This window comes from Pelecanus crispus, chromosome 4 (assembly GCF_030463565.1).
Source record: "Pelecanus crispus isolate bPelCri1 chromosome 4, bPelCri1.pri, whole genome shotgun sequence".
NCBI classification, from domain to species: Eukaryota; Metazoa; Chordata; class Aves; order Pelecaniformes; family Pelecanidae; genus Pelecanus; species Pelecanus crispus.
The window spans coordinates 38,127,311-38,142,940 of record NC_134646.1 but is presented as its reverse complement, the minus strand read 5'-3'; the positions used below and the strand labels follow the sequence as shown (position 1 = coordinate 38,142,940).

Here is a 15,630-nt window from a genome sequence, read left to right as displayed (position 1 = left end):
TGTTTGTATAGCAATAATACTTTAAAGGCCAGTCCCGGACCCCTGAGAAAGTGCATTTTTATGCACTAAACGGAGACAGCATTCTAACAGCGACCTTATAGTAATATAAGCAGTGTAAAATGATTACATTCAGCCCTAGCACTTTATGTAGCTGAATTTCAGATTACTCAGGGAAAGAATTCATGTGCATCCTATTGCAATTCATGAGCAGATTTTGTGACCTCACACAACACTCATGTTGGGGACCATATGATTATTTGCTTAAATCTGTGCAGTCGAAAAGAAAGTAACCAGAAATAGATGACTGTAGTAGAAGGCTTTTCTTTCTGAAATTGCATGCTGCCATTTTGATTTAAGCCTCAGTTTTGCTCCCAAACAGGTATTTGCAACTGACCTTGACAGTGGGCTGAATGGAGAAACTGAATACTCAATTTTATCTGGTAATGAAGATGCAACGTTTCTAATTGATTCAGCACGAGGGATTTTAGCAACTAATACAGTCCTAGATCATGAAAGCACTTCATCTTACAGGTTTGTATGCAAGGTGCTTACTAAAATGTATTCTTTTTGTTCACTTTAACTTGAGATTGCTCATGTAACGTATTTTGTAGTTTTCTGTTGATATCCATTACCCACAGAGCCTGGGTACAAGCCAGACAGCATTGAGAACAGCTGCCCATTTGTACCATGGATTCTTGCGTACTTCTCGAATTTAGGGGAAGAAATATAGTCTTGTTTAATCAATGGCAACACTTAACTGATATAAGTGAGTGTGATGATTCACTACAGGAATGATGTCAGTTCCTGGATTTTAGTTTATTAAGAACTGTACAGCCATTCCCTCTCTGGAAGCATTTTTTATAAATACGTAAAGACACAGAGAAAGCACTCAAACCATATCCAAGAAATAGGGACATGTTCTGTTCTTTAATTAGAATATAGTTCAAATTTTCTTCTCCATAATCTGATAAAGATGCTTCTGTAAACTGTTTCCATCCATAAGATGTCTTGTACTAAGTATTGGTTTCTTCCTGTTTTCTAAGAAACTGTGAGTAAATATGATCAAGTGGACATGACAATTTTTCTTTACAGGTCATGCCATAATTGGAATTAGAAAGCAAATAAATCATGCCTTGAAGAGAAAATACAAGTATGCGGATTCATTAGTACATTTTTTTTTATGTACTGCAATCTGTACACAAAGTAGATTTCTGTGTATGTGTCAGTAGAAATTACCCTTTGATAATTTGATAATAGTGTCCAAAAGGAAATACTTTGTTTTAACTTAATATGCAGAACACTTCATTTGGAGTTTGTTCTTCACTGAATCAAAAAACATAAGTTCTGATTTTTAGTCATTTAAATAGCGTAATACATTTTATTTGTAACTAATACTTTAAAAGAATGCCTGGAATAAATCCTTCAAAGGAAGAATGTTTACTGTTGATGAAGCATTGAACACGTAAGCACAATTCTCATATCTGTGTAACTGGGAGCCTGATTTATTTCAGTATTTTGTTGGAATTTAGCATTTTAAATTGACAGCTTGTTAGAGGAACCTGAAGCTTCATGTTCTTTCTCTTTATTAATACGTTATTAATCTGCACATTGTTAGGTGAAAAGTGAATAGCAAAAGAAGCTTTCAAAACTGTTTTCCTGTTTAATTTCAAAATGTTACCATTGGTTCTTTCAAATTTTCAAGGAGTTGTTTATTTTATCTAAATTGAACATTTTCATCCCCAGAAGTTCTAAGTCCCTTATAATAGGAGTTATAATGAAAGTGTTGACAGAACCTTAATTTTAATGCTTTGGCTGAGATGTTTTTATGAGGGTTTTTTTCCTGAAACTTTAGAAAGTGATTATTTTTGGTAAAATATTTCCATATGTATACCTTAACTAATATTAATCCTAGAAAAAATACACTTTCTATATGGAATTATACATGGTCACCAACTGAATACTAGCCTGCAATTCAAGTTACATGTTCTGTCGGCATCAGAAACCACAAGGACACCCAGACCAGAACTGGTGTGGTTCAGAAATGGAAGTGCCGCAATGCACAGCTTGAGTTACGGCCTTGGTATTCCATGTCATGTGAACATTTAGGAAGTAATATCTATCTAACAGTTTAAACAGCAACTGTGACTTAGAAGAAAGAGGGAGAAATAAGGCATTCAGAAGATCTGGAGGGAGACCCAGAAAGATGATGCAACATGCAAATGGTTGTTAGTACACAAAACATTGAATTGAGATGCCAGGCTCTGACTTGTATAGCCTTTCACATAGCTTGATGTTTTCTTGTGGTTTGGGGTTTTGTTTGTTTGTTTGTTTGTGGTTTTGTTTTTTTTTTTTCTTGTTCCTTTTTTTTAGAGCACCTGTTGACTTAGATTTAATTTTTAATTCCCTTCTGGATAATTTTTAATACTGAGGAGGGGTGAAGTCTTCCAAATAATCTTTCCTTATAATAAACATCTGCTCTTCATTGTTCAGAAGCTAGTTCCCACAGAGAGAAACAACCTTTTATCCATGTTTATCAGGTTGTTGCTTACCATTTTCTTTGCTACAATGTTTGTGGAAATCAAAAGGTTGTTAACAGAATCTGCTACCCATCCTTATGCATGTGTAAAATGGAAGCATACAGGTAAAGTCTCTTAATCTGACAGTGAGATTCTGGTTCCACTAAAATCAGTGGGAGCTTTGCCACTGTCAAATGGTGCATGTATTCAGGTTTTTCACTTTATCACTTACATTTATAATATAATAGGGGGCCTATTCTATATCTCTGCAGACATTGTGGCTGAATATTACTTTGGATGTTTTCATGTTACCCAATTTTCACATTCCTGTTGTCCCTTTATAAACAATGAGGAGAGTCAGGTTCCTCCAAAGGACAATTTAGTACTTAGGTTTTAATTCCTGCTCTGAATTACCAACTGGAGAAATGTGTGTTATTTGAAATAGTGTTGCTAGCTTATTTAACCACCTACATTTGGTATGAAAGGGGGTGAAATAAATACAGATGAGTACTTCCTTTTCTTTGTATGATTTTGTTATGCTTTTGCCACTTAGAATCTCCTTGACATTTTTCCTGCAAGACACAAAAAATAAAACTCCAGTCAGTCAACCTTACAGAAAGAAAGATGGAATTTAAGAGTTGCAGTGAGGAGCAGAAAGGGCTAATCTTTTCATTTGTAATTTTTACCCTGCTTATAACATTGGTGGATAATTCTGTGATTTCTGACCAATAGTGACAATTACTGCTTCCTATAATTGTAGGTTGGTTGTACAAGCTGTTGATAAAGGAAACCCCAGACTTTCTGCTACAAGTATTGTGAGGATACAAGTGTTAGATGTTAATGACAATGCTCCAGTTGTCCAACCACTAGGTGAAGTGGAGGTCCCAGAAAGTAAGTGTGATAGTACAACTAAGTTTTGTTAAGACTGCGATTTTTCAAACAACAATAGTGCTTTTGGTGATTTGTGTAACCAAGCGACTCTAGGAAAAAGGATAATGGATTGTATTAATACTGAAATATCAAAGTAAATTGTGATCTGCTTTTGTTCTCAGAGGCATTATTCTTAATCTTTAGACATTGTGTTTAAGAATAGTTTGGAGTGAAACCATAGGCAATTCAGAAAGAGGAAAACAAACTCTACAGAAATACATCTGTAATCTGTTCGGTTTGGACTGCAGTGTCATATTCTTCAGATGTCTTCAATTTCTGCTTTTCTCCAATAAAAATACTTGGTGCTAAAACCAGCATTGCTAGAAATGAGGCATTTTTAACTTGATGAAGAATGATGAAAGAAATAATTTCTGTATATTTGCATGAAGCTTTAAAATGCTCTATAGCTTGATCCAGTTGATGATCATGAAGAGGAGGACCCAGGACCTCCTGAGTTCTTATCCCAGCATACATCTGGTATGTTGTGTGACATAAGCTCGACATTTGCAGACCCTGAATCTTAGGACCAGCATTTTCAAATACAGGCATCATATTTGTGATGCATTAAGATATACAGCCGAACATTTATAAAGATTTGGGTGCTGAAATTCTGGTACTCCTGTTAACAAAAGATATCAAGGCTGTGTTACTAGTGATATTTTTTTTTTTTTTAGCCTTTCCTGAATTCAGCTCCCACTGGTAATGATAAGTACAGGAGTCATGGATGCACAGCAGCTGTAAACTACTGGCTACTTACTTAGGTTTTTGTATTCTGTTTAAGACCATTTGTTTTAGGACATCATACTGCATGTTTGAGGCTTAGTGCCCCAGGCATGCAAATGGAGAACGGTTTAGTTTCTGTTAGCTCCAGGCTTTGTTAGATGATCACTGATAGGTTCAGTTTGCAATCCCTGGTACTGTCAATTTGGCATATGACAAGAGCTGTCTGTATCCAGTTCCTCAATCTCACAGGAATATACCTTGAGCTCTTAAGATGATTGTGCCACATAGGTCTGGCTGGTTGTCTCATGTCTCTCTAGTGGCCTTCTCCTCTGGAAAAGCTTCAGAATTGCAGTCACTGGCTCTACAAAGACCAGGGGACTCTGATGCATCAGTTAAATATTCTTTTGGAAATTTGACACTGTTCAATAAATACATGTCACCTAAATGCATGTGGAAAACCGTGGAAGTTCCTGTTGCTGGTGAAGAAACAGTTATGGCTACGCTGAATCTGGGAAAGTCTAAAGAAAACCTGAATTAAAACTGGGATGAAGCAGATGCGTTTGAAGGAATCCACTACTGTTTCCACAGCATTTCTGGATATTGCTCTTATTCTAAAACACAAAGTCAAAATACACCAAAAGCTAATATAGAAAGATTACATATATCTAAGATTCAATATTACACAATTGGCAAAGTCTTCAGAAACTGTATCATCATCTTTTAGCTATGACTTACTCTAAAAATTATTGTTTCAGATGCCCTGCCTGGTTTTATAGTGACTCAGGTGTCAGCAAGTGATGCGGACTCCAGGCCAGCACTTCAGTTTGGTTTTATTTATGATAACAGTCCTGGAATTAAATTTGCCATCGATCAACACACTGGTGTAGTCAGAGTGGTGGAACCATTAGATTTTGAAGAAACTGCTGTGTATAAGCTGAGAATCATAGTTGCAGATTCTGTACATCAAACAGAAGCAGAACTCACCATCCTTGTTTTGGACATCAATGATAACCCGCCAGTGTTTACTCAGGATTCGTATCAGGTGGGAACGTGGCAAATGGACGACAAGCATGTGATGTCTTTCTGTATATGATGATAAATAGTAGGAGTGCTTGTTTATATTTGTCTTAAAAATGCATTTGAGCGCTGAGAAGGAAGTTCTCTGCAAACTATTACTGAGCAGAAACAGCGCAGAGCTCTTCTGGGAAACCCCAGCCTCTTCTTAGGAATTCTGCTAAAAGGACTGAGGGAATTGTTCAGTTTTCATGTTCATGGTTTCTGACTTCAGAAGACAAGTGGTGTGCCTGCTAGCTGTAGACCATACACCATGCATTCATCACTAGGAGTTACTGGATATAATCCAAACCAGTTTGGGGAGCAGGGTCCAGTGTTCAGAACTTCCTTCTTCTGAGAGAATGATAAACAAGTTGGTACGTTTATTCTGGGCCTGTTACTATGGCACGAATGTCTTCATTTTCTGTTACACTGCCCCACAGACGTGTAGCAAATGCCCCTGTTGGTAGGTTATGCATGTATAGTTTGTAATGTGTAACCCTGCCTTGTAGCAATGGCACTCATCTAGGGAGTGAGGGATATGAGTTTTGACCTCGCCAACATCCCCTGCTAGACTGAGGAGGGTACAGAGCTCAGCTTTTGGGCTTCGGGACAAGCATTTGAATGGCTGGACTGTTGTAGAAGTCAAGTTGTCCAACAATGTTTTGAAACAGAGCTGCTTTAGCAACTGTGTACAACTATGGGCCACTGAGATGATTAAAGGAATTTGATCATATACCATACAAGGCTGTCAGGAGTAGGCTGCTAACAGCGTTTTGCCCTGACTTCATCAGCCCTGAGGCTGTGGGGCTTGGGCTAAGGCTCAGCACCTGTAATGGCTTGGAGTTAGGGTTAGGGATGGGAGACAGACAAAGCCTGGAACTCCAGGTGAAGGCAGGCTACAGTAAGGCTGCCACAGGAAAGGTGAGGCTGCCAGCTGTGTCATTTCCTTAGGACTTTTTTTGTGTTTGGCTAGGCTGTGGGGCTTGGGCTAAGGTCCAAGAGAGCCTAGAGCGTGGATCATTCAGCCTGGAGAAGAGAAGGCTCAGGGAAGATCTTACCAATGTGTGTAAATGCTGGTGGAGGGAGTAAAGAAAACAGAGCCAGACTCGACTCTGTGGTGTCCAGTGACAGGGCAAGAGGCAGTGGGCACAAACAGAAATACAGGAAATTCTGTTTAAACATCAGCAAAAACTTTTTTTTTTTTTTTTTTTTTTTTTTTAAAACTAACAGTGACTGAGTACTGGCACAGGTTGCCCAGAGAGGTTGTGGACTCTCCATCCCTGGTGATACTAAAAACTCATCCATACACAGTCATGGGCGCCCTGCTCTGGTTGACCCTGCTCTGAGCAAGGGTTGGACAAGATGACCTCCGGGGGTGCCTGCCAGCCTCAGCCATTCTGTGATCCTGTGAACTGAGCTATTTGCTTGACTTGGTGCTTTTTGTGAGTGGTGGATGTGCTCGGAGCCAAAAATGTGAGGCACCACAGAGGGCTTGGATTTAATAATGCTTCATTTATAAATCTCAGACAGACTTAGTCAAGAAATAAGTCTAAACATTTGGCTTAGTAAAGAAATGTCAACCTCTGAGCATGTGCAGGCACAACAGTTTAGTCGCTTAGATAACTATGGGACAGACCCTAGGCACCCGTGAAACTTTCAGGTGCCTGAGTTGCCAGGATTTGTGTGAATTGCCCATTTAAACTCAGAAGTTTAAATTCAGAAAAAAAAAAAATGCACTATTAATGCTCAAGTGATTTTTAGACCTTGCCTTAAGTTTTCCTCAACCCTCATGTGTCTGATTTTGGAGAATAGTTTAGGCAAGTACTTGGTTGTGCAAGTGCTAGGAATGTTTTTGTAGATCAGAGCAGACATTACAGGCAGGGTTATTAACTGATGCAAAACAGCATAGCTCTATTGACTATGCTAACGTAAATAGCTGAGCTTCTCTCTCCACAATCCTGATGTTTTGATGTGTTGCTTGGACAGCAAGATACACTGGTCAATTATATATATAATTCCATATTAGTCATCCTGTAATTTTTACCCTTTTATTATCCTTTCAAGTGCTTTCATATTATATTTTTCATATATGTATGTATGGCTATTATATACCTATAATCCCTCTGGTAAAATGATTTGAACTAACACTTGAAGTTATGACAAAGGTCGCTGCTGTATCATAGTGTTCATTTGGAATTGGATTTATAAGGTGGAAGGAAACTTTGGTCACAAAAATACTGTATCTGGACTTCAAATAATGGAAGCTCTTAAGAAAGGAAAGGACTTCCTTGGTTTCCTAGATTATATGAGGAAAAAAGGGAGCATTTTGAAAAACTAAATTCTAGGAATAATACAGTGATGATTAAGTGCTCTGGTGCTGGAATTTTCAGATTACATGTGTTGGGTTTTTTAATCGTCAGTCATATACTCCAGACAGGGACTGCAGACTGTATTCCATGTACAAACATCAAGGTGTTTATGAAAGCAGGGAGAAAAGCCAATTTTAGTTGCAGTCCATTGTAGGTATTCCTTCCATTAGTGTACTATTGAAAAAAGAGATTCGGTGATTCACTGAACTCATTGTCATAATGAACTAGAACTAGATGGATTTTACTGCTCTTTAAAGTTTACTGTAAATTTTGGCTGTATCGTATGCATTGTTTTCAATATCTCAACTCTTTATAGTTTTGTCCCAGAAGAAAATGGGTAGGTGAGACTTTTTCCAAAGCTGGGAACTGTGTTTGGTTTTTTCTAATAAGATCAAATGAAGATAAATTTATTTTTTATGTTCAAAATCTTTTATTAAGCTCTATCAGAACTGTAGTTTTGCTTTATATGTCAGGTGAGCTTGCCAGAGGTCATTTCTATGGATGCCACAGTTCTGACCGTCTCTGCTGTGGATAGGGATTCGGCACGTAATGGAATGATTTCCTACAAAATCCTCTCTTCCTCTGAGGGATTTGCCATTGATCATAAGAATGGTGAGTCTGTAAGCATGGTTTATTATTTGAGCTTTTCCAGTGTAAATTGAAGAGTCATATTGCACTTCCTCACCTGTTGCCAGTGATCACTTGAATTCTGGAAATCTTTGGTGACTAAAGTCCACCATATGTTTTGGTTAAATCTGCCATTATCGCTGAAGAACTGGTAGCATCAAAGACCAGATTTCTCAGTTTGTACATGAGGCATGCATGAGGCAGCTAGTCACAGCATCCTATAGGTCCTGTTCCTCTGACGTGATTTAATAGAAAAGTTGCTGTACGTTTTGCATTGTTTCATAACATTTCAGCTCATATATTAGGTTTCATTCAATTTAAATTTGTATTTACTATAATATAAGTTGAACCTATTGTAATGGAGCTTCTCTACAGCTTGGGCAGTATGTTTTTAAGGTTGCTTCTTCAGAGAGCTTATGTTATCCTATAATCCTAAATAGAATTTCAAGGTTTTCTAAATTGAGAATGTTCTCTCCAAAGTGCACAATTTTCTTCAATAGTTAAGAGATTTACCATTTTAAATTTTCTGGCCTAATGTTGTAACACTCTGGGAGGTAGAAAACTGTGTGTGTGTGTCTCTGTATGCATGTGTACATATGATTTTTGGTAATATCAGCTTTAGAGATTACTAGATACTGCAAAAATGATACGCAACTGTTGTTCAGTGAGCAAGTTCTTAGCGCTTATTTGCTGTTCTCAGGTGTTTATATGAGGTGAATTTTTGAATGCAGTGTTTGTTGGGTGATGGTAACTACAAACACTGAAAATATGAATGTCTCAGCCAGTTAAATCTGTTTCCTGTTTTACCCAGTTGTTACTCTGTATTCACCAACCTGTCTTTATCTTTGGCTAATGGTTGTTTTTAACTGCGGTCAGAAAATTGTCACGCAGTGTTGTCTCTGTTGTGCTTAGCTGTACACCGTGAAGAGTGAAGTAGAAGTAGATGGCTTATGAACATAGAGTCAAAATGGTTTGGGTTGGAAGGGACCTTTAAAGATCATCTAGTCCAACCCCCACGTTTAAATAAGCAATCTGAATGAAACATGCTTATAAAACTTACTAGCAAACCTATATAAATAACAAACACACCTATAATGCTGTTACTGGATTGCAAGCAAAACAGGAGAACTAATGACCGTAATGAACTTGCACAGCATAGCCACCTCTAATAAGGAGCCTATGTTTCCTTAGCTTTATTTTGCCTTTTATTTTCTGCAGTTGGCATGCTCAGCCTGTTACAAGGAGGAGAAATTTTTGCTAGTCTAGATGCGGTATGTGTGTTTGATACTGCATCATTGTGGGTAGGCTTTGCAGCATGAGCTCCGATTTCTTAAAGTTACTTTGGGGTGTTGTCGTGGTTTAGCTCCAGCCAGCAACTGAGCACCACGCAGCCGCTTGCTCAGTCCCCCCTACCCCAATGGGATGGGGGAGAGAATCAGAGGAGTAAGGGTGAGAAGAACTCCTGGGTTGAGATAAGAACAGTTTAATAATTGAAATAAAGTAAAATAGTAATGATAATAATAACAATATAATAATGGTAATAATAATATACAAAGCAAGTGATGCACAATGCAATTGCTCACCACCCACCAACCAATACCCAGCCAGTTCCCAAGCAGCGATCGCTGCCCCCCAGCCAACTCCCCCCAGTTTATATACTGAGCATGACGTCACATGGTATGGAATACCCCTCTGGTCAGTTTGGATCAACTATTCTGGCTGTGCCCCCTCCCAGTTTCTTGTGCACTTGGCAGAGCAGGGGAAGCTGAAAAGTCTGTGACTAGCATAAGCAGTACTTAGCAACAACTAAGCCATCAGTGTGTTATCAGCATTCTTCTCATCCTAAATCTAAAACACAGCACTATGCCTGCTGCTAGGGAGAAAATTAACTCTGTTCCAGCCAAAACCAGGACAGGTGTGCAGCCATTACGTTGAGTCATTTTCAAATATGACTGATTAGATTCAGCTTTTGGAATCACATTTACTTGCCTTAATGAGTGTGGGGTTTTTATTAATTCTGTTTTATTTTCAGGTTCAGTGTTTGCTACAGGACCAGTGACACAGCTGGAAAAGTTTCCCATTATCCAGCTTCTGATAGAAGCCATGGACAGCGGCAGTCCTGCTCTGAGTACAATTACCTCCGTAGAGGTGCACATAGAAGATGTAAATAACTATGCCCCTCAGTTCACAAGGATGCTGTACAATCTCAGTGTGAGTGAGGGTACCTCGGTTGGAGAAAGCGTCCTCACATTTTCAACCATCGACTATGACTGGACATCTGAAAACACATATGTTGAGTACTCTATTATTGATGGGAATTCTGACAATTTATTCTCCGTGGAAACAAGTGTCGTGGAGTCAGAAACATCCTACAAGCTTGTTGGCCGTCTTGTTTTGAGCAATATTCTCGACAGGGAAATGGCTTCTTCTCACTGTTTGGTCCTCCTCGCCTCTGATCGTGGAACACCCTCCTTGAATTCAACTGCTACTGTGCTAATAACCGTACTGGATGTTAATGATAATCCTCCAGTATTTAGCAGCACAGAGTACCATATTCATGTCAAAGAAAGCATCCCTGTAGGCAGTCACATCACTGAAGTTTCAGCAAATGACTGCGATGCAGGCACTAATGCAGAGATCACTTATGCTATGATCTCTGGAAATGACAGGGGACATTTTCACTTGGATGGGAAAACGGGATCAGTGCATTTGATGAAAATGCTGGATTATGAGGATACCATGAAATTCACTTTGATCATCCAAGCCAGAGATGGAGGAGCTGATGTAAAAAATGTGGCTTTTTCTGTTGTTCTTGTTAGCGTCCTAGATGACAATGATTATGCCCCACTGTTTTTGTTTCCCAGCCTGAGCTGCACTGTCAGTGAAAATGTGCCTACCTTTTCTTTTGTGTGTGCTGTTAATGCACTGGATTTTGATAAAGGCTCATATGGCCACCTTACCTACTCCATCCAGTCTTCATGTTTGGCTCATCGTGAAGCTCCTAGAGACCATGACATGTTCTTCATTGATCCTTTGACAGGAGATATTCATACAAAGCAAATGTTGGACTACGAAAGTCAGAATAGGTACTGTCTCATAATCCAAGCAAAAGACAAAGGTGACTCACTGGCCACCATTACAGTTCAGGTAGATATTGAGGGGAAAGATGAATTTGACCCAGTGTTTACACAAGATCAGTATTTCTTTAATCTCCCTGAGAAGAACGAAGCAGGCCAGTTGCTTGGCAGAGTGACAGCATCAGACAGCGATGGTGGACTGGACGGAGTTGTTCATTACTCCCTGCTAAAAACTTCTCCATTCTTTTCTGTGAATCAGACCAGTGGTAGTATTTATTTGACTCAGATGGTTCACAGAAAGAAAAATGGCAGCAAAAGGAATGATGACACCCTGGAATTGTTGGTAAAAGCTCATAGTCCCAAAATTGAGTCAAAGTTCACAGTATGCACCGTTTTGGTAAATGTTTCCAATTCTCCTGAGAGTTATCCCATAGTGTCAACATACAGCCTGACCATTAACTTTTCGGTCTCCTTGATAGCGTTCCTCCTGCTTGCGGTCAGTCTTATTGCACTTATTCTGAGACATAAGCGGAAAGATCCGATGAACTCTTGTGTGAAAAAAGAAGCAGTATCCTCCTCAGCTACTGTTGTGAATTCAGCTGGTGAAGACAAGGACTGCCAGAAAATCCAAAGTACTGAGAGTAGTATGCTTCCCATGGGTGCCATAGCAGAATGGCTGAGCTTAGCAGGAATCGGAGAGGGGAAGGATGATGGTGTCCCCTGCAGGCATTCAGACTCCAGTGGCCACGGTTCTGCTGAAGGAGAAACTCCAGAGGATGAGGAAATCAAAAGGATCAATGAGCACCCTTGCAGAAAGAGCACCAGCTTGGCACTGAGCGAGGGCGGCTCACGGGTGCCAGATTCAGGGATCCCAAGAGAGTCTGATCAGCTCTCCTGTCAGTCTGGAGAAACGGATGTCGTGGCTACCACGCAAAGCATGGAGAGCGTACAGGCCAGTAAAGGAGAAGGCGAAAAAGAAGCCTGTGACACAGCCTATGCACATAACAAAATGTTGTCTCAAACACTTAAGAAAATTGGAAGAAAAGAGAAAGACATAATGATAGACCTCACAAGGGAATACGTCTTGATGTCAGATAGGCAGGACTCTGGGCATGATTCGCTTGCAGCTCTTGGCACCTCTGATGAGGATCTTGGAGGTGGTTATAACTGGGATTATGTGCTCAGCTGGGAACCCAGATTTCAACCTCTTGCCTCAGTGTTTAATGATATTGCGAAACTGAAAGATGAAAATGTACACATTCATAGCTTCCCTAAGGAGAAGAAATCTCTTGTTTTCCCTCCTCCCTTGATAACGTCAGTAGCTCAGCCTGGCATAAGGACAGTGCCACCACGAATGCCAAATATAGTATCAGGGCAAGCATTTAAAAAATGTCCCCGTTCTCCCCTTACCCATAATTTTGGATACCCTCCACCAACCATGACCCCCAGTTTTTCTCCTTCTCTCTCTTTACTTACCATGCAGACACCTACTGCTTCTCCAGTAATGTCTGATGGGAGAATGATAGGAACATGTCTTATTGATCCAAGCCATGAACTTGCAACAGAGGCAGAAATTCAGGTCTAGCTTATTAACTGACAGTAGTTTATGGTAAAAAATATGGCTTAAAATGTATTTTGTTATTGTTCAACAAGCAAAATATGTCTGTCAGAGCTATATCACCACTATTCATTCTGTTTTAATGAGCTGAAAAAGTTAAAATACGAAATAGCCACAGACTTGGTAGCTATCCATTTTGTTCTTCTCAGAATACACTGTGAGGCCATAAGGCTTCTCCTCTTTCAGCTCCCAGCAACTGTGGTTTCCTATGTAAATCACACTGCCAGGTGCCTGATAACCAGCTTGACTGATTTTGCTGTTTTTCTGTCAATAACAAATCAATGGTAGTAATTATTTACTGTGGAAAAACTTCATTAGTATGCTGGTGGGTTCTGACCGCTTCTGTGGTGGTATTACAAGAGGGTACTAGAGGGATGTGTATGTACAGCAGGTTTGCGGGTGGGCGAAGAATAAAGCAAGGATTCCTGTTGAGCTCTTTCTTGAGTGTTTGCCCAGACTTCCCACATGTCAGCCCTGAGTCCCAACAACCTCTTGGGCCTGGTGCAGTTTCACCATCTGTCATGGCTTCCCAGTGGGCTTTATTAGCTATCTGTGTGCTATGGAATCCCACTCAGCAGTTTCTGTGCACCTTTTGTTTATCTCCTGGTGTAAAGCCAGTGAGTCATGATTATCTGAATAATAACGGATCACCCTTGGAAAACAGAATAACCAGTGGTGAGATAAGAACAACCATCTTCTCTATTACTGGATCTAAAATAGATACCTATTGTCTTTCTGTCCTATTACAGAAGCTGTCCTGGTCCCCAGGCAACTGTAGGGATGTAGAGTGTTACAGTTCTGAAGGGCTTGTATGCCTCCACCCTGGTCTTTGGTCCTGTGCTGGGCATATCTCTACAAGACCAGATAATCTGGCCTTGTTTGTTTTATGTATCATACATACGGCATTTTGTGTATGTATGTATATCCAGACACATGCACATGCCTATACTGCGGTATATGCTTGTATATTGTATCAGATCAATAAAATACACAGAAAATACATCTGGAGTAACTCTGGTTTCTCTTCAGTGTATATTTAAGAGTCTTTTGCACCATGTGTATTAAAACTGGGCTATAGGGAAGGGTCTAATTGGTGCCCGGGAATCTGTTGCAAGTTGGATGTGTACAGAGGTATATATTGTACAGGTCATAACAGATGGAGGAAAAGCATACAGTGCGGTTAGACTGAGTGATCTTGTGGGATCAGCATCATGTGTGCAGTGGCTTTTGTAATTTCCTTAGTCATGCATGTCAAGATTTGCAGCCTGTGGGCTCATAACCTGTCTTTGAATAAGGCTACACCTGCACTGTACTATCATGCAAAAGGATCCATGCTGCTATGCAAAACTGCTTCTTTTAAAGCTCGCATTTGTTCTTTGTCCTGCCGTGGAGTATGAAACAAGACATAGCTTAGGAATTCATTGGGATAGACAAATGTTACTAAGAAAGGAAACAGGATGATAAGTTCTACAGTCAGACAAAAACCTGTGCCAGGAAGAGGAAAGCAAAGAGGAGGAGTCATTCCCAGGTCATGTCTGAATATGGAGTATCAGTTTAAGGTCAATATTTCAGAATTAATTATTCTCCACCGGCTAACATTATGCTATCTAGAGCCTGTTTGGTTTTGACTTACATGTCTTAACTTGTAATTTCTAATAGAATGAGAGGTGTTTGTGGTGTTCAGTTCTGTGCAGTTACAGTTTCAGGAGGCACACATGGCACACAGAACTACCTTTTCTATACAGTCAACAACTTAGCTAATCTGATTTCAGTTTCAGGTGGTCATGGTCAAGTGGCAGCTTTGCTCTGAGGAGCAATGAGCACATGCTGTCATGATAGGGGTCATTTTTCCAATGGGTGATCAGTGGAAGAATAAACGCTTTACACAGCAAAACTGTGTTTATCTTTCCCATTGACATATATCAAGTGGTAGCTAGGCCCTCATTTCATGTATGGAGTCTAGGCTAATGGATGAGTAGCTTTTTCTTCACTAATATTGCTGTTGCAGATGGAATATTATTAGCACTAAAAAGCATTCAGTCATCATATTTAGCACAAGATTTGGACCTCACCATGCTAATGTGTGCCCACTACCTATAGCTCTGCTTGAGAAGTGAGAAAACCCTGTTTCTATTTATGCCCTTTTTGCTTCTTTAAATGCAGCTTGTTTTTGATGCCTTTCTGAAAAGATTAAATATGACTTGCATCCTATTTATCAAGTGCATGAGATAACGAATATATACTTTGTGGTCCTCTTAAGTGTTACAGCAATCATCTTCTTGTCTCTTATGTATTTGCTCATTCCATAGCAAACAGGAAACACCACTTAGCTGACACATTGTTGTTTCATACATAGTCAAGCTTAAAAATGTGACCATTGAAACAAGTGTCTGCAATAAATCGTGTGTAATTCTTTTAACCTTACTGTTTTTTCCCTAAGTAAACAGTATAACTTCTATAATTTACCATGAGTTTAGTATTAGCTTGCCTCAAAGAGCCTGTGTTACTTTGCAATTCTGCACACCAGTTTTAGCACTTTGGAGAAGGTACAGAACTTGTTAGTGGAAAATCATATTAAGCTCAAAATGCATAAGCTATAAAATAAAAGACAGTTGTCTCTTCTGGAATTTTGGCTGGCTGCCTTCTGGATTTGCTTGTTGGCAGCCTTGAAAACACTGGTGTAAATCACTACCAAATGGATATCAAAATTCCAT

The 15,630-nt window shown here is 39.6% G+C and overlaps 1 protein-coding gene across 1 annotated transcript in view; it reads left to right on the top strand.

The window, feature by feature from the left end:
- DCHS2 (dachsous cadherin-related 2) overlaps window positions 1-12,883 on the top strand; it is a 122,541-nt gene extending 109,658 nt beyond the window's left edge. The window contains 5 exon segments of the mRNA XM_075709484.1: window positions 380-531; window positions 3,277-3,407; window positions 4,925-5,211; window positions 8,068-8,206; window positions 10,254-12,883. Coding sequence (XP_075565599.1) covers window positions 380-531; window positions 3,277-3,407; window positions 4,925-5,211; window positions 8,068-8,206; window positions 10,254-12,883 — 3,339 coding nt within the window.
- Window positions 12,884-15,630: the final 2,747 nt, after the last annotated feature.